The sequence below is a fragment of the Anopheles moucheti genome, chromosome 3, assembly GCF_943734755.1.
Source record: "Anopheles moucheti chromosome 3, idAnoMoucSN_F20_07, whole genome shotgun sequence".
In the NCBI taxonomy this organism is placed as follows: Eukaryota; Metazoa; Arthropoda; class Insecta; order Diptera; family Culicidae; genus Anopheles; species Anopheles moucheti.
This window is the reverse complement of record NC_069141.1, coordinates 87485745-87513609: the sequence shown is the minus strand read 5'-3', so window position 1 is coordinate 87513609 and position 27865 is coordinate 87485745. Positions and strand designations below refer to the sequence as shown.

Below are 27865 nucleotides of genomic sequence, written 5' to 3'. Positions count from 1 at the left end.
CTTTGGGATTTGGGAAGTGTGTCTGGAAGTTCCAGACGTATTCCACGTCTGGAAATGTTCTTGCTTCTTCACCACCACCCCGAGGACATGCGGCAGAGAGCACCGTGAACCGTTTCCCTTCCGTTTCTCTCTCTCTCTTTGTGTGTGAAAGATTTGATTATACACTTTTAAAATTATTAATAATAATCATTTTCACTTCCTTAAGCTGCAGTTGAAGGGGTTGAAAGGGGGATGTGGGACGGGGCCGCTACCCGTGAGGGATGTCCCGAGTGGACGTGCCGTTTCGATAATAATAGTAATAAATGTATTGATTTTTCTTTAATAATATTATCACCTCCTCAGCTAAATGATGTATTGCGAATTAATACAAACAGATGCGGAGAAGTGCAAGTGCGCCCAACAGTAGTGTGTGCAGCAGTTTAACCACCGGCTTTCGGTGATCGTACGCGATTCTATCGCTCGGTGTGTGCGAGACGGTGGTCGGGCATTGATCGCGATTACATCACAGTGGTCCGCCAATCTGTTTGCTGACCGTTCCCACACTGCGCTTGTTGGTTGGGGAAGCGAGGGCGGGAGAAGGTGGAGAAGGGAAGATAGGAAAAGGGATTTATTTACCCCCGAAAAGAATGTACCGAGTGTGCAGTAATGGAATGAGCTGATTCGTTTCGTTTCGTGCGGTTCTTCTGGGCGATAGGTGGTTCCATTGCATTCCCAATTCGATACCCGTGGTTCTGAAGGGACGCTTTTAAGCATCGCGCATCGTTTGCGCTTCAAATGAAGACTCGAAGACGCGCGTTACCACCCTTTGATGAAAAACAATTAAAACCGTATCTTCTCATTTTTGCAAGTTGCGGCCCCGGTACGGCCCCGGGAAACGGAAAGTTTTGCAACGCGGAGCGTTATTTTTTTTTTGCTTCTTTGTTTTCCGGCCTCCTCGCCATTCGGGGATCGCCATGGTTGTGGAGTGCCGCCCTGCCTGGACGCGAGATCTTATTCTCGATTTGGGAACAAATTTTCGTCTTTCTTTTAAGAAAAAAAAAAACGTACACACCAGTAAGGGAAAGTGCAGAGTCGATGGTGCAGTACGCAATCGTGTCTTTTCGGTGAGGAATCGTAAGAAAAGCGACGAAAAAACGGGTGGAGACATCATCGCATCAGAACAATAATCCTTTGGATCGTTGTGAAGCGTGTGCTGCCATTGTGGCTAATGAGAATTGCTGCAGCGGATATAGCAGCAGGGCAGGGAAACGATGAGAAAGGTTTGCCCCAAATCGATCACCGGCTGGGGCTAAACGGAGACCCGCGGAATGGTTTATGGCCGTGCAAATCGATTCGAGCCAAATGCTGTAAATCATCTGCTGAGCAACTCGCGGCAAGGAGGTTCATTTGTTTTGGGCCGCGTGTGAGTGTATTTAATTTGTGCGAGGATCGCTCTTTTATGACGGACCAGCTTGCTAATGAGTGTTTTAATGTGCTGTTTGCAATAGCCAGACCACCGTTCGGATTATCAAATTATTTTAACACCAGCGAAATGCATTAGGCAGCCGTTGCGAGAAGAGTTGTGTGATTTAGTTTGATTTGATTATAGTTTGCAGCATTGCAAGAAAAGCACCGGCTTTCGCTCTAGGTGGAACGGACGCGATTCGCAATATGGAAGGGAACGGTCCCAGGGAATCATCCTCTCGTCAGCTCGTTGTAATCGTTGATAGATTTCGTGAATTTCATTTCAACTTTCCTTCCTACTTTTTCAAGTTTAATGTTGCAAGTTTTTGTAGGTATGGGTTTGGCTTTTTTTGTTTGTATTGAACATCACTTGTTTTGAGATGGAAACGCACGCTGAGTGTGACGCCACGGAGCGCTCCTTAGGAAAGTTCAGGAGATGATCTTGAAGAGCATGTCAGCACAAGAAGTGTCCGTTTATGTCAGTCCAAAAGCACCTCGCAGCCTTCCTTCCGTTAAGTATGTCTGAGTGGCGATTTGTCCAAGTATAAGCTGAAGAGTTTCACATTAAGGCTAGTTACAGGCACCTAGAAGGAAACAGCCATATCCCGTGATGTCTCTATCTGTGCTGGTAAGGATGGCCACTTCGCGAACACTTCTCAATCAACATCGACACATTGTAATCCAAAAACTATCCAAAGCCAAAGCACCACGCACTATCGCTCAAACGGTGTGAGAACGATGGCCCGCAACTGCCGGGAATGCTTTAATTAGATCGATCACACTAACAAGGCTGTTGCGGTGGGCTTCTGCGTCTCTTTCGTCGGCATATTGGACGTCCCGGTGCGGTTTTACAATTTACGCGGCCGCACGTCTTCACGCAACGTGAAACAATCTGTCCCGTCGTTTTGGTCTTCAAGGCAAGCCGCCTTGCAGCGGCCGGGCCATTTTACATGCCTGCGATGAGAAGATTCAGACGCACCTAATTGACGTTTGACATTCCGGGATACGCCCTGCCTGTTTCGAACCCTGCTCCACTCCATCGCTCAGCTCGGGAAAATTAACGTCCATATTGGGGAGTGCAAAATCCTGATGCGCCTTCATTGTGTTCGCCCTCCATTCCTTGGCGCTTCGCCAAGATAGTTAAGAATGAGAGTAGTGCGGGCGTTTCTATTTCTTGCGGACACTTGCAAAGAACCACAATTGTGTGTACCGAATGGTCCAGAACATTTGTAGTACGTTTACCCTTTTTTTCGCTGGTAATCAAATTTAATTAATTCACTTTTCCCTAGCCCAGGGTATGGTTCCGATGGCGTCCGCCTTTTGTGGGAAGTCCCTCTGGCGTCTGGCGCCGGACTCTAGGGTCGGAACTCGCCACGAGTGATGCCGACGTCAGATTTGATAGATCCGTCCGAATGTGTTGGTGGGAGTTCTGAGATATATTCTTTCGTACTTCGGATCATTTGGTTTTTCTCGAAAGTTTCTGTTTATGAAATTCTAATTTATGCATACACATTTGTATGTCTGCGAGCTCGTTTTGTGGTGGCTCACGAATATGAAGGAACAGCCGGAATTAGACGCCAAACAGGGCATAGCTTCACATACACCCGTAGGGCTCCATTCATACAGCCGGAGCACCCAAAACATCGGCATACACAAAAACTCACAATCAGTGCCAGGATGCCGCCTTCGGGTCGGGTGTGCTTTTGGGATATTTTTATTTTGTATCTTGTGCGTGTGTGTGTGTGTTTTTATGTTTTGGGCTTGAACTCCAAAAGGGGGCAGAATCCAGAATTCGTTGCCGGGCTGGTGCTCTGGCTTTGCCGAAACTGTTGACGCCCATCGGTTTTCCCGCGCGCCGTTCTTTTGGTTTGCCTTTCGGGCGTTCGTTCTGCCTGTCCTGGACGTTCGGCGCGATCGGTTATCTTAACGCTTAAGCTTATTCTGTTGTGCTGTTTTGCGGGTGTTTTTGTTTGAGTGTTGCAGTTTGCTTAATGTAAGAATTTTATTGATCGCGTGGGGTATTAATTATAATAAAAATATATTTGTAATCTTTTAAACGCTTTAATTGAGAAGTACGAAAATTAGGCGATTGGAGTGAATTAAATATTCTTTAGGATAAAATAAATGGGGGAAAGCCGAAGAAACCAAAATAGACTAGCTGTTGACAAAGGGGTCTGTCCTTCTTGTCAGAATCATTTCAGAATCATCAAAACTATTTTTTGTACAAATTCACGCTTCTACGATTCAGCGCAGCATTGAATCAACTTGAAATGATCAAAGCCTAAACCAGCTAACCATAAACGGAAAAACAATAACATTCTAACAAACTGTAGCCGGAAAACGGCACGAAAAAGAAAACGCACGTTTTCGATACAATAGTGCAGCCACATCCACCCACAAACGGTCTGTAGTCCGTCCCGGTGGCTTCCTGCACCCACCACCGTTGGCCGTCTTCGGAACTGACCCAGAACGAAGGCTAACGATTGTCATATTTTCGGCTCGAAACGTTAACGCAACACGGCACACAATTGCGTTGACTATGTGTGTGTTTGTGTGGAAAAACAATGATAAAAATATGAAGAGAAAATCATCACCACGAGGGACGAAAAATCACAAATGTCATTTTAATGTTCACCTCTCCGGCACAGGAAAGGTGAGCTGATGCATAGCGCCACGTCTAACCATTTGACTACACCCTGACAACAGCAGGAAACCACCCTGAACGCATCAACTTTCAAACGTCGGAGTAAGTGTGAACCATTCCGAACAGGTGGCACACACCATGGGCAGCAGTAAAAAAATGGCTAACAATTATTGTGTGACGTAGTCCGTGGTTTTTGGATTTTGAATTGTGCAACGAGAGCAACTAAACAACAACGAAAAAGGGACAACGAAAAAGTCAAACACAAACAGTGATCATATTTATGCGCTCGATAGTTTTGAATAATGATGGTGGTGTTTTTCGGGAATGTTTTTCACGGGTCAAAGTGTAGACTGCGTTGGGCTGAACATGTCATAAATGTGTCTGCTCCACCATGCCCGTTCGCTTCCAAAACTACACCACCATCTTCCGTTCCCATCGAACCGCACGTGTACGCGTACGATTGTGTTTCCTTATCATCGTTAGCCAGTTTTTCCTTACCGTCCGTATTTCCACCTTTTGTCAAACGATTGTTGTGTTTTCAGCAGCAAATTTGGACAACGGCAAACTTCACATTGTTGTCAACGTTTGCGGTGCCTTTTTGTTGTGCTTCAAGCGACACTTTTCACCCGCCACACTGAACAATGCTCGTTTGTTATGGGTTCCACCTACCGGGGAACTCGCCATATCTGAGTGGTTCCTCACGCTCGATTGCTTCGTCTGGTACTGTGGCCTGTAGCATGCTCTATTGTTTCGTGGAGTTGTTGTGCCCTTTGATACGTTGCTCTAGCGTCTCCTTGCGGCATTAACCTGCAGCCGTGTTGTCCTCCAGTCGGTGTGCAGGGAAGCGAGAATTAAGGGCTTTGATTTGTCGCCCTATCATTTCCTCCCTTTGTGTCTAGTTCACTCAAGTCCCACAACCCGAAAAACACTTTCGATAACTTCCACCACCGAACGAAATGGTGGGAAAATTAGTCACAAAGAATAGTTGCATCAATGTCCAAGTGTTGGAAACTCGTTCGATTCTGATGGATGCATGTACGCAAGGGTCATTCTGGCACAATGGCAGGACCTTTCGGGGGCTAGCGTTATGCTGCCTTCCGAACGACATTCGGCAGCCCTGCGATCAATAATTTATCATCTACCAAATATGTGCATTATGTGTGGGGTAATAATAGCTTCGGTCTCTCGCAGGACTGAACTGACTCGCAGACACATTTTTTGTTCATCAATTAAAAATTGACAGGAAATAAAGGAAACTCACACGGATGGTGTTTACCATATATTTCAGGCAGTGCTTTCATAACTGTCACGGCAGCACGTGCCAATTCATGATGGACATGTTTAATGTTGCTATAGAACTGTTTGAATTTGAATAGCTTACAATAAGTCTAGAAAAGTGCCCAGAAAAGGCTATCTTCTGATAAAATAAGGTAATCATTTAACATCTCAAACCATATAAACACTCCTGGTATAGAGAACGATAAAGTTTAAAGCATTTAACAGTTTGTAGTTTGTCATATAAAACAAACCGCAATAAAGTTATAATTTATTATGTTTATTATGTTTATGTTTATTATATATAAAATAATGATAGTTTTGAGATACATTGCAAAATGTATCCCAGATCTTTTTTAATGTATGATAATCGCTATTTTAAGCTGTCCTATGATTGGGGCATTTATGGAAATTATTGAGTAATGTACATTGAGTTTTTATGTGATTTGTTTGATAATAAAATTTATTAAGTTGTTTTATTGCGAATTAGTCTTTATTATGATATTTATGATACCTTTTTATCATTTTGCAGAACCACTTTTAGCACTTTTTTAAAGGAATTGGTTGAAAAAGGATGCAGAAAATTGTAGATTGATAGTGTGTGCCACCGTTGGGCAACGATTGTCATCACGGTGTACGCGTAGATAAAATTGATCGCACATTTACTCACAGAAATTAAAGAACCCACTCCTCCCCCCTAGTCACCCCAAACCCGAGAGCGAGCATCGGAAGACAAAAAAAGTCTTAGGGGGGTTTCATTCCATTCTTTTCAGTAGCAGAAAATTCCATTCACAAACGCAACAATTCGCACTGGGAAACGGACAACCGAGCGAGAACGCACCGTCATTCCTGCGGTGCGTTCGGTGATCGACATCGGCAGCACAGGGTTCGTCGAGGGTACCGGCCAACAAGGATGATTGGGAAATGAAATTGTTCTACACCAGAGCTAAAACAAGCAGCTAAAAAAAATGCAGCAACTGAAATGAACCAAACAACAAAAAAAATGAAAGGAAGGACAAAAATACGACGATTTCGCGTACAATAGCCTCCCCGGCAAGAGGAGAAGATTTTGTACCGCGAAGATGAACGAAATGTTTCCGTTTTCCTTGTTGCCGGTTCGCCCTGGGCCTCTGGGTTCGCTCGCTCGTATCCTTTGTGCGTTTGTTGAGGTGCTCTGGGAAAAAAGAACTGAAATCCCCGAGCGAGGCCCCGGTTTGCCGCTTTTATATGGCATCGGTGGAATTCCGGCAGGACATTCTTCGGCAAACGGCCAAAGGGCCGCGGATCCGCGGTTTCTGCTGAAAAGGCGCTCGCGGGTTCACCTCATGCCACTGTGCGGACGCTTGGGAATGATGCCAAGCGTCGCAGAAACGGCGGAAGGCTACAGTGGGGTGGAAAGCTTGCAAGTGGGGACGACATTGCGTCAAACCCGAAAGAAGGGGACAATAAAACTCCATCCTGCCCCAAAACTATGCGCTGTGTGAACTTTTTACCAATCTCCAAGTATCCACGAGAGAGTGTGTGTGTGAGCAAAATTGATAGCAAAAGGGCTTCGTATAGGCAGATAAAAAGCTGCTTATGTGTTTTTTTTTTAAGAAAACGGGCACACATCCTTTCCCGCCTGCATCGAAGGTTGCACCGCGATGAAACATTGACGAAAGCAAACCCAGCAAAGGTTCATCCCGAGCTGAACGCCAGGCCGCTTTATGGGAAGCGTGCGGAGGGCAAGCTTATTGATGGATGGGGGAAAGAGCTTTCGGACCACATCAAAGCTACAGTTGCAAGCTGCACGTACCGCGAGCGCAACGCATGCACGGATTTTATTGCAATTTTCACACCGATCCGTCGGCGCGACCGTATGCACCCGATGATGATGGGGCCGAATGATGAGACCCGTTGCTAACACCGAATCCAATTGAGTGACGGTGGAACGGTCGGTGATCAGCAACATCATCAATGGCATCAGTTTTGGGGGCTGCATTTTTGCGCGTTGGTGCAATAACACAAGTGTTGCGAAAGGGCCGATTTTATGCTGCCCGTTATCAAGCAATAGTGGTTATGTTGGTGTGGTGTGCGACAGTGTGAGAAATGAGAAAAAGTTACGTAAGATGTCAGTTTTGTATTACTTTGGATACAAATTTAAGAAGAAAATAAATAATGAAGATGCTTCACTCACTTCACGAGTAAATGGTGTAAAGAATAGCGAGATCTTATACTACTCACCTAGCAGCAGAATGGGTAGCATTATTTTTTATTCATTCTGAACTGCTGATGTTCGTTAATGCGTGTCTCACAAAGCACACAAGCGTACTGTGCGGCAACAAAACGAAACAACGTCATTCTAACGATCACAGCATTAGACGCATCAGGTGCACCGCCCTGGTGAGAGCGCCAGTGTACAAGCATGTGTGAGACGTTCGGACAGCATCCGACATAACAAAGGGCAACGGTTGGGTTGAAGGGTTTGCGAACACGATTGCAATTCTACCGGTCCGGGCGTTACAGCACGCGTCAATTGTTGTGCACTTCCTCAATCTAGCGCGGTGTCGAACAGTACACGACCCTGCACCGGAGTTCCGTGACGGTGGGGGGGTTACCGAACGTAGGGCTTTGCAAGTAAGTACGTGCTTGTGTGAGTGTGTATGCGATTTGGAGAGAAGGCACCATGATTGACCTTCACCTTCGCCCATCGTTCCGCACGTCATCATTTCCTCCATCAGCACCATCTTCAGCAAAACGCAGCTTCAAGACCCAGGTCCAGCACAGCGAGCGTCGCAGACACACGCACCGACTGTCCGAATGTCTTACGCTCACGAAACGAGGCTCTTCCTAAGCGCGTAAAACTTAATTGCTATAAATTATCTCGCTCTTCATCGCGGTGGCGTTAGCACAAGACGCATCTGGCCCAGTCCCGGTCTCGGCTGTTTTATTAGTCTGGCCAGCCTGGGCAAGCAAACCCGATGTAGTGCCGTGACATGTTGAGTCGCCTCAGTAAACCGCCTCTTCCCGGGGGAGCTGGATGGATCGTTAATGTTTCGCAAGTGTGTGTGCGCAAGTGTGTGTGTGTACGGAGCAGAAGATTCATTCATTAATTTCCGGCGTTAAGATGCTTATCAGCGACAATCATCATTCTAATGAGCGAGATGAATGGACAAAAAATGGCCACGGCTCAACTGCCTTTGGAAGTAGTGGCGGGAACAAGTTTTCGTAGCTAGGTGTTGGCAGCTGAAAGAAATGACTGGTAAGATCATACAACCGTGGACCATAGTTACATGCGTTCGGTTCGAGAAGCTACGGATCCAACATGACAGCAGCTTCCTTCCGTGGACGTAGTGCACCGGCGTTGAAGTTACTGAGCGCGGCTAAGTGAAAGCAATTACATCCGTCAGCTGGGAGCTCATTGGTCTTAATCGCGTTAGACACACGTATCTAAATGTGAGAAAAGTGTGCATGAAATGTGCAAATGTGCTGCTACTCTCCCCACCGCGGTGGTCATTTGCGTAATTGAATGTCTAATGGGCGATTTAAGATGCTTGGGGAGGAAAAAACAGTTGGCTAAAGATGAGAAATAGACGATCTATTCGAAACAAACGTGATCGTGATGATATTCTTAACTCCCGATAAGACGTTTAACATATCTTATATTTAATGTGCACCCTTTAAGATATGTGGCCGTCTAGTGCTATCATGCTGCATCTTGCTGTACTCGCATATCACTTTAAATGCAAAACAGGTGCTACCGTTGCAAAGCTGTCAAAGTAAATGGTGTTCGGCGCTACCTGGAGGAGTTTAACCGCGAGGGAGAAAATCAACTTTCCAAAACATTAGACCACTACCACCGGGTACGGCTCATGACACACATGAAACGCTTCCGTTCCGTAGCAGCCCTTCCGATATTGAGTCTCTCGTGCCCTTCAGCGCATCTTGTCTTTGGCGAACGTCGTTCACCCGCCAGCGCGACGGTATCTCACCTGTCCGGGTCTGTGATTGCAATGGACGGTGGGTAGGAGACCCCCACAAGGCCACACACAGAGACACAAACACAAACACACATCGGAATGGCCCGAATGGAAAACTCCCATGGAAACGCAAGCGCCAACGTTACCGCAGCTCGCACAAACTCTCTCAAAGTCAAGTGAACGGCGCAGGAAAACATGCCTATGGAAATTGTCGACTACTACCCTACCGTTGGAGGTGTGGAGGGCTGGAGCTTTCGAGGGTGGTTTGAGGACAAGTGAGCGTGAGCGAGCGAGCAAGCAAAAAAAATCTACAATTATCATTCAATCACTCATCAATATTAATCGATGCAGGAAATTTTTCTACAACGCTGCCCCGGTGTTGCTTTGGGCTCTCCCAGCGCGACGCACCAAAGCACGCACACCAGCTGCTAAGCGAACTGGTTCTCTGATTTTGATTAGATGTCAACTAAGGCGCATTCCAATCGGTAAGGGAAACCGCATGCGTGCGTACATATGCCGGTGGGTCCTTCCATTCTCGGCTTAACCTTTCACGCTTCGGGCTTGACGCAACCCGGCGGGGTAGGCAACCAGCTCAAAGGGGGTAAAAGAGGGTCTTTGTCTAATGACCGATGACGTCACGGCGGTATGTTCCCAAGCAAGTGCGCTTAAAACAAAGTAAAGAGGCGGTAACGCTGACACACCGGTGTTTTGTTCCTGTGCAGCGCCGTTGCGCCGATGTGGGAAACGAGATTGTTTCATTTCCCGGTATGCAACAATGATCGTTCTGCTATCATCATCGGCCCATCGATCTTGGGATGATCGTACGGATCGTGCTGGGCGGTGGTTTTTGAACGTGGTGGTCGCAGCGAAGGGTTGAATGTGGAAAACCCCCGCTCGCGTACGCTTCCATTCGCTCACTGCATTCCATCGGTGGAATGACTAAAGCGAATTGAAGTTTGTAGGTGGCGGATTTTTTGTTTCTCGATCGGTGATTTTAAATGTTTTGCTTGATGTGCAGGCATATTGACATCTCTCAGAACAAGATAAGGAGTATCCAGAATTTCTTATAAATCCTTGAAATGATAGACTTGAAGATTAGATGGAGCAGTTGTTTGTTACATCAGTTACTTGAATAGAATGAGTTCTGATGTTTAGAGTATATGTTTTTAAATACAAAAAAAACCTAAAGAGCTCGCGATCTGCAAGTTCTTTAACAGTCCTTTAGATTGAAGACCTTCAGAAATCCTTGGAGCTTACAGACGAGTACTGTTTCAATTTCTGTTGTTCTTGTTGACCTATAAACGCTGCAATAAGGTTTAATATTTGTGGAATAGTGTTAATATTCTTGTAGATTGCAAAGACATCTTTATTTGCATAGTAACAACCCCTTTGTGGTACATTTTTTTTCACCACCCGTTTCCAGCAATGTAACCACCGTTTATGGCCTTGTGAGCCTCACGCTAGTGCTACCGGTCTAAGCATGATGTGATTTTCTTCGGTGATTTTCTGCGACTATCGTTGGCAACCGAACGCTTCGGGGGTGTACAGGCAGCTCAGCAAACGCTGGTTCCGAAAGTAACCGACCCTAATGATGAAATCCTGCGGCAAAAGATCGTGATCACTGTTGCGATTGTAGCGAGGAGGTCGGGCAGCATTGATCGATCGCGGTGCACAGTGCACAGCACACACCAAACCGATCGAACGCGTTCCGTTACGCATCGAATGAATAATTAATGCGCTGTTGTGCTGTGCGATCGCGAAAATGAAGTGATCTTTCAAGGTGGGAAGGGATGTTGGTGGCGTACACTGCCCCAGCCGGAAGTGAACAGGAGACGTTTGCTGTCGTCGCTGGGATGCTGATTTGGAATGTGTTTATGTGTGCACCGGAGGGTTCGACACAATGCGGGCCGGTCTCGTAGGTGCAGGTGCAGGCCGGCCGTTTCGAAAAATCGACAGCGGGTGAGCAAATTGTGCTCGCGTGTGCAGCTATCATACGGTTGCGATCGTTCGGGGTGGCCTGATCTTGAAACTACCCCACCACTGCCTGGCCTCACCAAGTCCGGCGGCTGCTGTCGACAGCGACAACAGCGAAAAAGACGACGGCGAGGACGTGATTGAAGCTTGACGCTTGATGGCAAATGATTGATTTCTTTCATAACTCTCGGCGAAGAGATGGAGTTCGCGGGCGGGGGGGGGGGGGGGATGCAAAAGGCAGAGATGCGGCAGGGTTGCGCAAAAACACGTCTCTAATATGTAGGCACGGTAGGCCGCTCGTACACGATTCGATAGTTACGATCAAGGTTTCTAGGAACGTGCAAAAGGGTTGGGGAATAAAAAATCACCACACGCGAAGCACTGGCACAGGGCAAGAACACATAGTGCACCCAGGCTCTAATCTCAAGGTGCCGCAAATGCACCGAAATGACGCGTTTGTTGCGATTAGTAACGATAAAGCTGCAAAAGAACAACAATTATTTACAAAAAAAAGAAGTTTATTATTTATCTTGTTCCAGAGACTTTGCAACCTTTTTTTTCTAACCAGCTCGTTGATAAAGTTGTAGCACATGCTGATAACATACCCATTCAGCTGATCACTTTTCGCGAGGATCTTACGCAACGCAGAAAAAAAATCTCCCCCAATGCCGTTCGGGATAATGAGCACGGAAATGTGCTCGAGGCTAAATAAATTGTAAAAGTGCATTCCTGCCGCACCGACGATGGCAGATGTTGGTTGGCATTCCAGCAGTGCGTTGCAGTTTGCGTTTGTAACAGATCTTAGCGAAGCGGCGAACCCACGGCGAATACTGAATTGGGGCAATTAAAATGGACAATAAAACGTCTTGAGGCAGGCGCCTATTTGCGGCTGTTGCTTGTTTTCTTTTTTGCTGTGCGCATCATCGATTCTGTCCAACTCGATCACACACTGGTGGGAGCAAGCAACAAAAAAAAAAGCAATACAAAACGAATGACCGCACAATGATGCCCATCATTCCCACGTCGTTACAATTTATTAAAATAATTAAATAATTGAAATTGTGTGTGTAAATATTTTTTCTTCTGTTGTACTCCATCGACCATCAAACCACAAAAAACGCGATTCGAAAAGGCGAGCAGGGGAAAAGTGCATTATTCTTTGCCTTTCCATGGCGGGTAAGGAACTACTGTCAAGATGTCGAAGTTTGTAAAAATGTTTTATTTTGTTGCGTTTCAGATGCGTTTCTTTGCGATAAAAATCGAATGCAACAATGCATTCGTCATCGTTTCTTACGCTCCACCCTGCGTCGTAGGGTGTGCGTGCACACATACACACAAAAAGCCAAACGGCCCAAACCGCTCGATGTCTCGATCGAATTGCATATAATGAATGCATATTTTCCGCATGACAGATCTAGCGTAACCGCGTGGCAAACGTGATCTTCACCGTTGCATGTCGCTTGTCGCTGGGTCGGTAACGATGACACTCCGGTGAGTTTTTCCCGTGTGGAGTCTCGCGAAGGAAGAGGCTATTTGCATTCCCACCGCATGGAAGGTGTGTTTTTTTCGGCTTCTTTTCCACAATATTTCCGTGTGCAGTGAGCTTCATCTCGGCTAGTGACAGTAATACGAAACAATCGAAATCATTACATCGTTTTATGCATTTTTAATAATTGTTATTTTTGGAAGAAAAAAAAGCTTTGCGAATGTAGAGCGGGTCTTGGAAGAATTTTTCCTCGATACGCTTCGTTAGGTTGTAAAGGAAAAGGGGTTTGTTTTCCACCCCACTTTTGGACAATTGATTGACGCTGTGCACAAGTGCATTCTCGAGACATCCGGTCGAGTTTGACAGTTCCCTTAGACGCGTTCGATCGCGGCAATCAGTATTACAGTTGTTCACCTACATTTCAAAGCTATCTACACGGAAGCGCGGCAGAGAGACTCCACCAGCTCAGTGTCTGGATGAAGCGGTAACTTTGTCTGAAAGTACAGTGTGTCTGGTTTTACTTGTTTTCGTTTTGTTTCAAGGGGACTAGTGAAGTCATGTTAAAGGTTAGCTCTGAACGTTAATCGAACGCGACACGGAGTGTCCGACGACACATTTCCCGCGTCGTACCTGTTGCCTCAAATAAAGCCCGTTTTAGCAAACTCAACGATACTGGCGCGTTTTTCCTTTCGAAAAGAGACAAAAAAAAAATTGCAAGGGTGAACGGGGGAAAAAAATCTCCCATAGCACACTAACGCTTGCCTTGTCAGTGTGTAAGATTGTTTGTGTCTCGGTGCGGGGTTGTTGTGCGCGTACAAAAACCGCCCCTCATTTGTATTCCACGTTGTCCGCACATCAGTCAATTTTTATATATGCGCCTCGGCTCGGTGCACGATGCACCGTTGATACGACATCAACCCCCAAGTGCGTTTGTCTGTGTGTGTGTGTGTGGATGGGTGATTTTTTTTGCTCCCATCTTCATCTTCTACCTCAACAAAAATCGTCGAAAGCTGTCGCACAGAGCTCTGCGGTACGCGAACGGAGCGAGCTGATGATGAAGATCGCACAAGTGTTGCAGGTAGGGGTGCATCGGAACTGATGGATGGGGAGACAGATGGGGGGGTAACGAAGAGATCGGGAGGAGAGGAGGGTAGTGTGTCGGTGCATTTGATGCAACGCGAGTGATGAACGAATGCACCAACAAACCGGCTACATGACGCGCGTATGTCATTCGCAACCGCGCAAAGGTCCGGAAGATCACACGAACTGCATAACTCCTCCAGGGGCCAACGAAAACGACAGATGGTCACACAGAGAGCATTCGGCGAGGTCGTCAGCTGAGTCGGGGAGTTTTGATAAATGGCGAGAGTGTTGTAGAAGTGTACTGCAAATGGACGGCAATATCTGAAGTGCAAAAGTAGATCACAAGAGATACTTTTAAAGATGATCGATTTCTTGAGAGAATATGTGTCGAATGGCTTAACTCTATTCCGTTGGGATTTGAACCAGCGACGTTACATTTGAACTCACTCGGGACACGTTACAGCAGCAATGAATTACTCAAAACACCCGCCTTCAAATCAGATTAAAGCGGTTCGGATTAAATCGTTCTACTGGAGGTCCTATATCCCGAACGCGATGACATCCAACACTGTGCTCCTGTCATCGATCATTCCGCACGGGACTCGATATGATTGAGCAACTGTTTTGACAAGCGATCAATTTCGATCGACACTTTCAGATCTTCCGTTCGATGCGGGGTTTTCCATTCGGTTTCGTCTTCCACCAGATCGTATCCTTCGGCGAACGGCCTAATAGGGATCGGGCCCGGCTAACAACAAAGCGAACCGGTTGGTGTGATATTTTTATTAGACTGTCACACGACCGGTGTAAAGTTCTGTCACCGGTTCTGCTGGTGCTGGAACCCTTTGGACATGGCACGGATTCGGTAGCTCGAACGCTGCGTCTGTTTTCTTTCGCATATGTTTTTTTGTTACTGCTTCTGATGCTGCCCCTTTTCGCATGACAGTCTCTCCCGAGGGAATGAACTCCCTCGATTCTGGGAAACGTGTTTTCTCTTTTTCCGTCCAGCGCGAACATCGCGAAACACTGGGAGCGGTGAAAGCACAAGGGGATGAAACACACAATCAATAGTGAAAAATTTATCATGCGAATTGATACATTTTATTTATCCTCCCGTCTTTCGTTTCTCCCACATCGCCACTAGTTCCCCACATCGCGCATCGATGGCGACAGTAACCGGGGCCGATGTCACGGAGACTCCCGTCCGATGTCCATGTCGGTGTTGCGCTATCCATGATCGGGATGGGACGGGAAAACAATCGAGACATAAATCTAACCTTGTTTTTTTTTCTTTCCGTTTGGTTCTTCGCTTCATTTGCTACCGCTTTCGGGTCTCTTCTACGCGGTGGCAAACTTCCGTGGGGCGGCTTTTGCCAACCTTGGCGACTCGGTTCTCGCGAGTAAGCGAAGACGAGCGAGCGCGCGCGCGCGTGTTAACGCACTTCTTCGTACGATCGTGGTGCGATCGATCAATAGAGGTGGGTTGCAGGGAGAGAGCTTTTTACCAATTATGGAGCTCTCGGTTTATCGGACCCTTTTATCGAAACCGCGATGTGCGATGCGAGCGGTGCGTCGCGATCGCAGATCGATGTTGAACCGCAGCGAAGTTTGCGAGGGTTTTTCTGCGGAGCCGGTGGTTTACATTCCGATCGCGCTTGTTCGTTTGATTGCGGTGCGGGACAGATCGATCTGGTTGCGATCGATCTTATTTCATGTTGGGAAAAATGGGGCTTACGGGCTGCTAAAAATTTGGATCTTCGCGTTGAGTCTCATCGCTCACTCTCGCTGGCTGGTTGGGATGTTTGATTTATAGTTATTGGTCAGTTTTATTGATTTTAAATTGGGTAATACTGGCTATCCATATGTAACCCGCTATTCCAGTTATTCCTGGCAAGAGAAGCATTTTGAAAAGAGTAGATGTGACAGCAACCCAAATATTTAATATCTCAACGAATAAAGTACATCACTCATGTTGGAGGCAGTCGACCACACAATCAGTCGACCTTGGCGTGTTTTCCAACGACTGGAACAAACGAAATCACAAGAACAATGTCACTTAAACTCGCCAGTGCGCACTAGGTTACACCCAACCTAGCCTCTTCCTGTCGCCGGTGCCTTTACCTTCTTGACGCACTTCCACTGACATTGATGCGCAGGAACATTAGCATCAAAGCCAACATCCGTGGCCATCCACCGCTGTCACATAGTACCTTCCGTCAGCACCTTATAAACTTCAGTCACTTCATAGAAGAAAAAAAATTCCGCGCACACCAGCAAACACACACGAAATCGAAACGATCTTCTTGGCAAGCCTTCGGATCGCGCGTCACGGTTCGATGCGAGCACCCTTTTACGTGCGCGTACCTTCTCCGGGGCGGCTTTCGCCTTCGCCACGGTACACTGCCCACCGATATGTAAACTTCAATTTATAATTTATATGTTCTTACCGATCGTCTTTGCGGCTAGCGGTTTGGATGGTGGTGGATTCGTGGGAAGGTATATTACATGGGCCAAGTTCCGGACGACGCTTGGGTTTGTCAGATTTGTCCTGTAGGTGAGGTGCAGATAGGAGTAAGAAAGAATAAAGCAAAAAAAAAAAAACATCCGTCGAATCTGATCGGATGACTCTTTGCTTTACGGTTGGTTGGAGCCGTGCGCTCAGGTGGTTAGGTCGACATCGTCGTTGGCTATCTGAGGAGGGCGCGAGAGCTAGCCACCAAGCGTTGTTCGGTTCCCGTTACCTCCGAGAAACGATTAGTCGTCGACCAGCTTTTTTTGTGTATGTGGACATGAAAATAACTTGCCAACGAGTTGACGAGATGTCCATGGGAAAGATCCTCCTGAGGTACAGGTCTCCACAAAATCGAAAGGCAACATCTTCTCATTAACTCTGTCGAGGGAACACCATGTCGTTAACGTTATCATCCTGTTTAAAGGTTTTTCAATCAAACCTCCCGCTCATTTCGTAACGAGCAATGGAAATAATGATTCAATACCTTGGTACGGTAGCACTTCCGTGAAAGCGTACTTAGTGCTACATTATCTACATGCCTGGCGGCGCTTAGAATGTCCTGCAAGTCATAAAACCCATTTTTCTCACCGTAAAATTGCACTCCAGTGCCGGCTGGAATTAATTATCACCGCACCGCGTATGGCGTATGGGTTTCAGCCTAAACGGTTTATTTACACTGCTAAGCGTAAATAGATAGGGCATCCGGATCCCTTTTGCCTCTATGGCCAACTGCACCCTCTCATTAACGATCACCCGTAAGCCATGCGGCGCTTAATCGATGGATCTGCACAGAGATTAAGGCTCACGGGCAGTGGTGTAGCATGATGGAATCAACCCACCGGGGAACCCTTCCAGAATGAACCAATCCGTTGTAGGGCCAGCTATAAAAGTCTCACTGCGGAACTACTGCAAATAGCGTTGGGGTAATTCGCATTGCCGTGTGTGCATGAGTTGAGTGTTTTATTTTTTCTTCCCTTGCCCTGGAACTGTTCCCATCCTCCAGGACTCCCCCTGGTGGAAGAGTTTGGTAGGTAATAAAAATAAAATAAGGTGGTAATGGCACCCCATCAATTATTCAAAATTTTCTTTACGCTCCACACCGGTCCCGGTTCTTGGTGAGCGGTGGACGTACGGTTGTGTGCTAGTGTGCTCCGGGGCAAAGAATCCGTTTTTCGACCCTTTTTCGCCGTCTTTCTCGCTCGCTCTGCCGTAAGACGGCGGTTGAGATATTGGGGAACTCCCTACCATCTACCCGACGGACCAACGGTTCTGGCCGGATGGACGAAATGGAGAATCCTTTCCATGTAAACATGAACGCCACGGGCAAGATGGACCAAACGCTCGACAGTTCTCGATCGAAGCGACTCCAAATGTCCGACGCTTCGAATTGGAGGCTGTCCTGGCCATGGTTCCGCGAAGATGCCTGGGGCTTGCACAGAAGCCGACGTAGGAGATGAGTACCTACAGACCCGCAAACTCACACACGCACACCTTGATACGGGAGGAACATGGTGCTCATAGGTTGTCTGCCTTTTTTTACTGTTGCTGTTGCCGTTCTTGATGTTCGAGGGAGGTGCCCTGGAGTGGAGTTCGACGAGTCCCAATGTCCAGACTTTGGGGTCTTTTTTGTGCTGTAGGCCAATCTGAGAGTGAATAAAACCGTTCATCCCTTTTTACCTCGCGGATGGAGGTTACGTCTCGGTACGTTGGAGGCACTTCCTTCCCAGTTCCACCCCACTTCCCAACAGAAGTCGGTTACTCTCGGCGTGGGGCTTGAGCAGTCGCTTGCATGAATGAAACAAAACGGGCATCAGCATAAAACGTCAGTAAAACATTGATCAACATGTTGTTTCCCGTCGGGCCGTACACATACACCGGACTGTGTGCATATTTAATGCAACTGCTCACAAGACGAAAAAAGGGCTACTACTATGTTGCAGTTGGGATGGAGGCCGATGGTGCTGGTCATCATCGTTGGTTCACATGATAAAACCCCTTTTTTTGCCTAGCTTCTTATCATTACGAGCATGAGTTTGTGGTGAAGTTTGAACAAGCTTCTCTGCACCCCGGCCTGTTTGCTGATGTCTCTAGCTGTGGGAAACACCCATTTTCTCGCTGGGATAGCGCATGGGCACTCCTGACTCGGAAGCCCCATCGCTTCTGCGCCATGTTATCCGGTGACATGTATCGGAGTTCGTTCTCCGGGGTACTGGTGCGGGTTAGCATGATTGATGTTTAAGGCTGGGCACCCCACCTAGGACACTTTTCCAATATTTTACCACCGAAGGAATCCGTGTCCTGTTTCACCGTTTCACTAGCTCTTTTCCACTCACAGAGGGTGGGTGGGAGGATGGTGCGGTATCCTCTTCAAATAGCGCCACAAAGACGGCAATGTTGGGTGACGTTTGCGTGCTGGCTCTATCGTAGCTCGGCACTGTGTGTCACTGTTGATTGTAATCTCCCCGAAAACGAAAAGTGTACTCTCAGAACCTGTCAAAAGTCTCGGAACCGTACGGACCGTGAGGGCGTTTCAAGTACGGTGCGGTGAAACTTCTGAACCGAAGCCCTGTGGTCGTCGGTGTAGGGTCCTTCCCTCACCGGGTCGCTCTACCGATGCTCAGCACCTCAGCACGAACTCACGAACTCCAACGGTTTCGAAAAATGGCAGCAGTGAGGGAACTTTAAGGTTGTGGGCCGCTTTCGAAATGATAAATTAGTGGCAGGAAGCCGATGCGGGAGGGTTCTTGTTTTTTTTTTGTTGCTTTGTTTTGCCCTCAAGGACAGGTCGTCGTCTGTCGTTGTCGTGGTTGTTGTTTGGCGTGACGGACGGATTTTGGAATCCTTGATGGACAGGCACCGTCCACCAGTGGTTGGGGTGCTTGGGGCTGTGGGTTAAGCAATCGTACCGAAACCAACGTTGGCACGGCAAATGTAGAGTAACACGATGGCGTTAGTTGGGAAAATTTCCCACTAGGCACATTCAATTCTACATAGCACTGAGTTAGAATTGAAAAGAATATATTTCTTGTCTTAAAATAACCATTCCTAATGCTCCTATAGGATGGTCTGTTTTAACTACATTCGTCTAAGCACTGCCACTCCGTAGTCTCGCCGTCCACACCTATGGCAACTTAATTAAACCAACTCCAATCTCCACAACAAACGCGCAACTGTACCATCACACTCACAGCGAGCACTTCCGAGACAGCGCGTCTATCGGTCGTCCAGCGTGCACCAAAAAAAAAATCCCTTCCTCTATCTAGTGACGCCGTCAGCTCCACATGGCGCATCGGTACTCTCCGAGGGCGGAAACATTTCATTAATCGCTGTTTATCAGTTTTAATTTTTATTTATGTTCCAGCACGGTGCGCGGAGTGTGCCCGCATCCAGTACCGCGCTTGGATAGCACTTGTCATAGCAGGGACGGCTGTGCCGGACAGCTTCCAGCACTACCCAGCTATCTTGGGGCGCTCTTGATGCGGTGTGGCGATTGGGATTGGGGCGTAGGAAAACTGTGTCAGCTGTGCACCGTGTCGGTGCGTTGGCGCGCTTCATCTGCGATGGCAGTACCGGTTCGTTCGAAAACGCAAGATCACACTGATCCGCTGCGCTTCGTTTTATGCGTCCATTCTGACATCGCTGACGATCGTCTTTGATTTAAGCGAAGCGGGCCAAACATCGAACGTACCGTGTGTTGAGGCCGCTCCGAGATTCTGCGGTGATGCTCTGCGGTTCAATTGATTTAAATAACTCCCATGGGAGAATGGCAGTGTGCCTCTGGGGTTCTCCGAGCAGTGGATATCATGTTGGTGGCGTGCTCTAATCAGCTTTAATCAGCAGTGATTTACGACGATCTGAGCACTGAGGGTGTGTGTTTTGGAGATTTGTTTGGACTTATTGGTAGTGGCAATATGTGTCCAATGTGTGTGTTTGACGGATACAAACGGTAGCTTCATCGAGACGTGATTGCAGTTCATGTTTTTTTTTTATTTAAACACTCCAAACGCCATACACCCAATTTCATTCGATAACATTTGCACATGCTTGAGGTCAGTCATCCTACCGTCGGATTTTGGATGGTGGGTGCCCTCCCGGCAGTACAGCACCGTACAAGTGCTCAATTGATTGAACCTAACTGATCAATTGGAGTGTCTGCTCCAGTTCTCCGCTGGACTACCGTTCCCGCATTCTAAATGCCCGCTAGTGCCGTTTTCCATCCTACTTGACATAATTTTCAGTCCGTAGCCAGGTTGCGCCAAAACGTTATCGACGCTGGGCGACTAGCGATATGTGTTGTCCAGCCAGCTCATTTAAATAATATTTCAATTAAAATGGAAAATTTATTCACCCATTGCTTACCTCACCCGCCCCGTCGGTCCATTTCTTCTCCCCCATTTTCCGGGGCATGCGAAATGAGCTACAGGGCAGGGACGATCCGTGTCCCCGTATGCACGGTGGGCCGCTACGATAAGCTTTCGGTTTGCTGTAGTTTCGTCGTTGTCGTTTTTTTTTCGCCCTATCTTCCACGTGTTTGTTGTGTCTCCCCGTGTTGTTGGTAGACGATTTTATCAAAACCCGGTAGCAGCGGTGAAAGAGCTCGTTAAATGGCACGGTCGTGGCATTGCGGGGTAGAATTTGTTGCAAAAATGGAGATGAAAAATAGCGCTGCATCGGAAGGGGCCCTGCGGAACATGATGAATTTTATGTCTTTTCCCCAGCAGCTAGGAGGGGGCGAAAAAATGGAAGTGGTGGGAGAGACGGTTGGGGTGTAGAATGATTCTAATGAAGCGATACGGACATGATATTGCGCCATCTCTGCTTTTGTAGGGCAAAACGGTGAGTTTTTATGATACACCATGAGTGACATGCAAATCGAGTTAGGCTGTGTATCGATGAACGCATCTTATGAATTTATGATGCGATACAAGTGTATGTATAAACTATAAATACAAAACGAGTTAATGTGTTTTTAAGGATGTGAATTAATACGTATAGAGTAGAGTTGTTAGAAAAGTTGGAGGGATGAGTGTTCGAGTCGTAAATACGAAATCCTCATTTTTGGGACGTTTAATTGTGTGTTATTGTCAAAAGAATAAATTTATTATGAACTGAATAATTTATTAGTATGAACTAATACAAGTTAAAATTTTCATTTAACCCATATGAAACGTCTGACGTCTTACTTGTTTCGTTTGTCGCATCGTGCGACTTTCCGGTGCAACATGACCATGCGACAGCATGTACACGCAACATTCGTGTTTATCGCAACATCCATGCTTACAAGTTAAGCAGCATGGATATTTAATTTCTTCACAAATTCTGTTTCAATTAATTGCTGGAGTAAAGCTATCGGAAAGTTAATTAACAATTGAAATATTTCTTTTCTGATTATTTTCAGGTTAAGATTTGGTTTCAGAATCGACGATCCAAGTACAAGAAGATGATGAAAGCCGCCCAAGCACCGGGCGTTGGAGGTGGACTTCCATTGGGTGGACCGAACCAGGGAGGCCACAGTCCGTCACAGCACCAGAACATGCATCAAGGTAAGAGTTGTTACACAATTTACTTTTTTTTAAGTCAGAACAGGGAAAAGATTTTCGAATTAATGAATGTTCCATTTGTTTGAAACCTTCATTCGCAGGACCCGGTGGTGGCTCTAGCAGTGGTTCGCCTTCGCATTTCCTACCTCCCGGACACAGTCCAACGCCGTCTAGCACACCCGTCTCGGAACTATCACCTGGTAAGTAGCCAAGCATCATCCGTCACTGGGGAGAATCCCACCGGAATCCCCCCCACACTCGTCCAATTTCTGGGTCGCTGAAGACTAATAGCGCTATTCGCTCACTACTGGCCGCATTCCAGGTCTTAGTCCGCCCTCGCAAGCACCCTGGGAGCAGAAACCGCCACCGCATTGGGCCGACCACAAACCACCGCAGATGGCACCGCAGACGAATCATGCACCTCCGCAACCGACCCATGCACCGCAGATGGGTGGCTACGTACCTCAGTACTGGTATCAGCCGGAAACGAACCCGTCGCTGTTAACGTAAGTGCAATCTAAATATTTGTTGAATTCGAGGGTGAAGCCGCAGACTCAGAGAATTGCGGACAGAACGCTTTCTCATGATCATTGAATTGTTTTAAAATAAAATAATTAAAAATATTCTTTTCTCTCTCGCTTTACTCCCTTTCTCGCAGAGTGTGGCCAGCGGTTTAACATAACGAGAATGTAAATTATAATTTTAACCATCCCTAGTGCATAAGACGGTAAGAAATAACTCTCCTAGATAAGTGTGGTGGCATAGGTAGCGATCCTATACTGCCGGCATAAACCCTTAGAACAATGAACCGAAGGAAAACAGTAAGAAAGAGCAGCGCAGGAAAGAAATAATCGTAAAAAAACATTAAACACTAAAAACCAATTCAAAGATGGCGACGCGCCAGACATTTAGTAGCTGGAAAGCGAAGATCCCGCAAACGAGCGAGAAAGCGGGAGCGCTCATCCTATGATTTTAATCCTGGCACGTGATCTGTTCATTTTATATGACGTTTATAGGGAAAAAGTAAAGTAAAAGCTAGTGCGCCACGTAGGACAGGGCGTGTTAAATGTATTTTTTTCGTGTAGTAATATACTTGTTGCGGATGCGGTGCCGATTTCGGATCGGAAGGATTTAAAAAGCAAAAAAAAAAAACAAATCGATATTGTATATTTGCGGTTTTTGTTCCGTTTTATATTTTGACATACGTTACTTTTAATTAGCAAGTTTCGCGCCCCCCTGCCCATGGTGCGACAAATGCTTTTTTAAGCCCAGTGTGTTTTAAATTCGCTACGGCATTTCGGAGCCGGGTTCGGGTTCGGAATCGGCCGGGTGTTCTAATACAAGGATCAAGTCGTCCAACATGTTCAATGGTACAATGGAATAGGTTCTGTGCAATATTTCTTAAGCGTAAAAATAAATGCCACGTATCCTTAGTGTACACGTGTACGGGTTGCGCGTGATGGCGATCGTCTCGGAAGTATTAGAACAAATAATTCACATACTCGATTTGTGACTTGTTGTCTTCTAAATTTAATTCGAAATCCAACAGTGTCGGTTACTTAAGTTCTTTGTTTTGAATTATTGCCCACAAGTTAGTCATTGCGCACAACATTGCAATCGGTACAAAGCTGTCATTAGAATTTCGATTAACAAAACATAAATCCTCAACCAACAAGAATTATACGAAAACTGAACAACATATGCCGCCATTTTGAACCTAAACTATTTAGAACAAATGATGAGCTAATATTGAAAACCTCCCAAAAGAACACACCCACACACACACACACACAATCAATATCGCTGTAAGCCTTTTTTAAACGAGTAGGAAGCTTGCCAATAAAAGAAGGAAACAAAAATTTACCTTTTGCCTCAGATCGTGCCCGTGGACACGCGATCTCATCTCATCAAAGATGGCACAACGTCTGAAGCTCCCTCGTGCCGCTCCGGTGCAACGCTTGTCGAGTCGGCGAATGTGTACCAAACGAATTTACGTGTCCGACGAGCGTGCTATCTCGACTTTAAACTTTAAAATCGGTCTGCGCCGAGCAAACTGTTGGCTCACCTTTTAAAATGGTAATTTTATTCGAGCAAGCTGTAGGCATGCGAGCGAGTGAACGAGCGAATGGTTGAGAGTGCTGTCGCAGCACATCTATCATGTTCTTTTGGGCATCGATCTGGGGGCTCGCGGATAGACTATTTCGTTTAAAAGCAAAAACCAAAACTCCCCCCCCCACCCCTAAAAAACCCGCCAAAACGAGGGATAAGCTTTTATTTCATCACACACGCACACAGCACAAAACACGATCCGGGAAAGCTTACAACTGAGCTGTGCTACTGTTTTTTAAAGGTTTTTGTTTAGTAAGCCAATTTGTACATAGCAGATTTAAACGCATGTCCCTTTTTAGCAGGAGACACCTATACATACACGAAGCTATGCTATAAATAATTAACGAAAAACACACAGACACAATATTGACTAACACTATTGAGCGGATAGTAGCGGATCGGAGTGGATAGGGCGAAGCTGCACCGGCGGTAGCGCGAGCGCAGGCAACATGAAAGTATTTAATTGAAAATGAAACATTTTAAAACACAAAAAACAGCAACTAAAACTTGATGGCGTAACTTTAAGGTAGTGATATAGTGCGTGCTGGCTGCGGCAGTAGTAGTGAAAGTGGTCGTCAGCAAACGAACGAAGTGAAATAAAATGGAAAAAATTACAAAAGAGAATGAAATGGTTTGAATCTCATTGCAAAACAAAATAAAAAGAAAGAATGATATGTTTTTGTCAAAACGAAAATTGAAACAAAACAAACATAACACACAGTAAAGTAAAGGAAATGTATCTAAAACCAACGAGAAAACGTAAGTACTAACGAAAAGCGGTAAACTAATAGAAAACTGTACGAAGGTATTAAACCAGAACAGCTGCCAGAACCATACAAACGAAAGGAGAAAACAAACGTTTTAATGCTGTGAGTGAGGCTAGCAACAAAGTGTCTAGTTTCCAGTGAGTTAAATAAAAAATAATCAAGTAACGAATTTGTTTCCTCCGGCGATGATTTTCTTCATGGGAAATTTCTTTCAAACCCCACTAGTACTGGTTCAATTGTTCGTTTTTTCGATATTTCCTGTATCTATTTTGACTTTTCTGCATTGAACCGAATGGTAATGTAATCAAAAAAATCTCACATCAATCAAGCAAATTCCGTCGCTGGTACAGTGTGGCGTATGTCTGTTGGATGCAGCAATGTTGGCCGTATGCAGTAGGCTGCGATAGGGTGGTCATTGTGTATGTATGTATCGCTAAAATTTAAAAACAAAACGATCAAACAAACAAACGACTAAAGATTATTATGAAAATCGAAACACTTATGCGCATTTGGTTGTTGATTCGTTGCTGGTGAAAGAATACAAAGCATGAGTGTATGTTTTATTGTCTGAAAAGCTTTGTGTCGGAAGTTGGAATCAATCAAAGGGTGAGTATTGTTTATTAAATGCTTATGTATTATGCTACATGTTTACAAATTCTAATTATCAAACTTTTACCTAATGGTCACTCTTTCAAATAAAAAAATCTTCAATACACCCTTGCCAGCACGAAAGTTTTTAAGTTGTAAACGAGAAGACAGTGCAGAAGGAAACCATTGGGATGGAAAAGAAAACATGTGCGTGTCCACTGAGCGAAACTGTTCTGCCTTGCTCTCTCACTATCCGAACGATCCATGCTCGTTTCAATGCCGTCGTGGCCACCATCTTGCCCAGTGGGGATGGTGGTCGATGTCACTGCACCTCTTCTTTTGCTGAAGCGACAATCGGAGAAGCCGGAACCAGCTGGCAACAGGGTGGTTGATATTACAATCGCGAGATCATCCCCCTCCTTCCACAACCCTTCCCTCACGCTCCCTGCCTTCACGCTACTTCCCGCTTCGATCAGTCAACCGCACCGTGTTCCGTCAGCAAATACAAACACGCGACAGGGTGTAATTATGACAGTTTTGCTTCATGTTTTGATGGTTTCGACAGCGACCGAGGTCCCGGCTTAGCGCAGCCCAGGGGCCCCATCGATGCGCAGGGTGGGTTTTCGGTGTGCGTTTGCTTTATTTTCAGTTTCATTTCACAAGCCGCGGTTTCTTTTGCCTCTTGTTCGGGCATCGAAGCGCCCGCACGCTTGCCCGTGTGTGTTGGGTTTGGATAATTTTTGTCATTGTGGTTCTCGGTTTGCTGCGCTCCGACGTTGTCGCCCTGCCTTGATCGAGCTTCCGCCGGTACCACGCCACGGATCGTTGTGTGCGGTGTCCAAACGAGCAACGAGGGAGCGAGAGAGAACGCATGAAAGGGGAAAATGTCGATTCGTACAGATGTCTTTCGGGTTAACGGGAATTCAATGTTAATAAATGTCATGTACTCTGTAATTATCCCCTGCCTGCGCGGGTCCCTCCGCCTGCAGCAGGCGGCTCCCGGAACACCGTGCCTTGGTCCCTTGAGATTTCTTCTTTCGTCCAGCAGTAGCCCAGCTCCAGAACTGACTGCAAACATGTCGGCCATGTCGGTGCCCCGTGAACGTTTGGGCGGCGTATCCTTCTGTTCTTTAGTTTGCTTTTTTTTAGTGGTACGTTTTTGTGTTGGTTGGTGCAGTTGGTGCAGTGCCCTTTGCACACCATGCAGCGATGCAACGGCTAACAGCCGGTCGGGCTTTGTGGTCTCCTTATCGCTCGGTTGCATGCTACCGTGCGCTACACTCCTCCTTTCACCTTCCGTGTGTGTGCGCGCGCGCGCGCCGGTAAATGTGTGTGTGTACCGTGGTCATGGATGAGAAGGAGGGACCCATGGACCTCGGAGCACGGTAGCAGTCACATAAATTGCTCACATACAACATACAGCAACCAGGGGACACGGGCGAAACGGGAACACATATATGCGCCGCATGTCGCCAACCGCACGACGGTGACGGTCCGCCCAAATGAACCCCTGGCGCAAGCGGTGCCACAATTTCATGTAACAAAATGGGGTAAAGAATGAAGCGAAGAAAACGACAAAGAGCAAAAAATTGAAACCGTCCGGGGGAAAAATGGCAAAAAGCGCATCATGATGGCACCCAGGCGACGCTCGGCAGATAAATACGATCAACCCACGTCTCACGGGCGCGATCGAAATCCAAATGTGCAAATGGCGAAAATGGAAAACTCATTCCCACCTGGGCGGTGGAAAATTGTCGCTCGGTTTGTTTGTGTGCTGGAAATCCGGGAAGGAACTTTCCCACCATTTCTCTAAGTGATTGTGTCTTTGTTGCGAGTGTACCGACTGGATGCAAATCGTGAGGGTTGCCATACATTTTTTTTTACTTGGCTGGCTTGTACTCGCCTTTTGTTACACCACCGGGGGGTAACAAGATTAAATGCACCGTTCCGTGGTTGAGTGGTAACGAAAAGCTCCGTACAAATCACCATCATCGAAGGCTGGGATGGGCGAAATGTATTATTAAAAGATTTCAATGCCACGCCATGTGGGACACACCGGCGGTGGTTGGTGAGCTTACCAATTGGTGTGTCGCTAATCTTTGCCGAAATTCCTGAAAGATGTCACGGCGGTCTAATCCTCAGAGGGGTTGCGGGATGGTCTTTTCGTTTTTGGGGTGTCAGCTTAACGCGTGTATTTGTGTTGTTCTTTTGATGGTCGGTAGTGTCTCGGCGGGTGGTCAACAATCGCCAGCAAGCCAAGAGGAACGTGGGAACTCTGAACGAAAGAAATGAGGATGAGATTTGTGGGAAGCAGTAAATACCGTACGGTAGTGATGTAATTGAAGATATAACAGTAGTGCGTCCAATTTTAAAGTCATGTAGGAACGACATTATTTGAAAAAATGTCGTTAGAATAATTTAAAAAAAAAACATCAGTTTGTTATTTTATTCTTAACTTAACACAGTTGGTCCCTTTTCATTTTCT

The 27865-nt window shown here is 46.5% G+C and overlaps 1 protein-coding gene across 2 annotated transcripts in view; it reads left to right on the top strand.

Annotated features, from left to right (window-relative positions):
• Window positions 1-22969, top strand: part of LOC128300772 (homeotic protein distal-less) — a 46225-nt gene extending 23256 nt beyond the window's left edge. Inside the window, exons 4-7 of one of the 2 annotated variants that reach the window (XM_053036964.1) lie at window positions 21775-21925; window positions 22018-22116; window positions 22239-22422; window positions 22575-22969. In XM_053036964.1, the coding sequence (XP_052892924.1) occupies window positions 21775-21925; window positions 22018-22116; window positions 22239-22422; window positions 22575-22593 (453 nt within the window). In that variant the 3' untranslated portion in view covers window positions 22594-22969. Of the gene's footprint in view, window positions 1-21774; window positions 21926-21957; window positions 22117-22238; window positions 22427-22574 lie in introns of those variants that run through there. The other variant, XM_053036962.1, reaches the window with a different exon arrangement.
• The last annotated feature ends 4896 nt before the right edge of the window (window positions 22970-27865 follow it).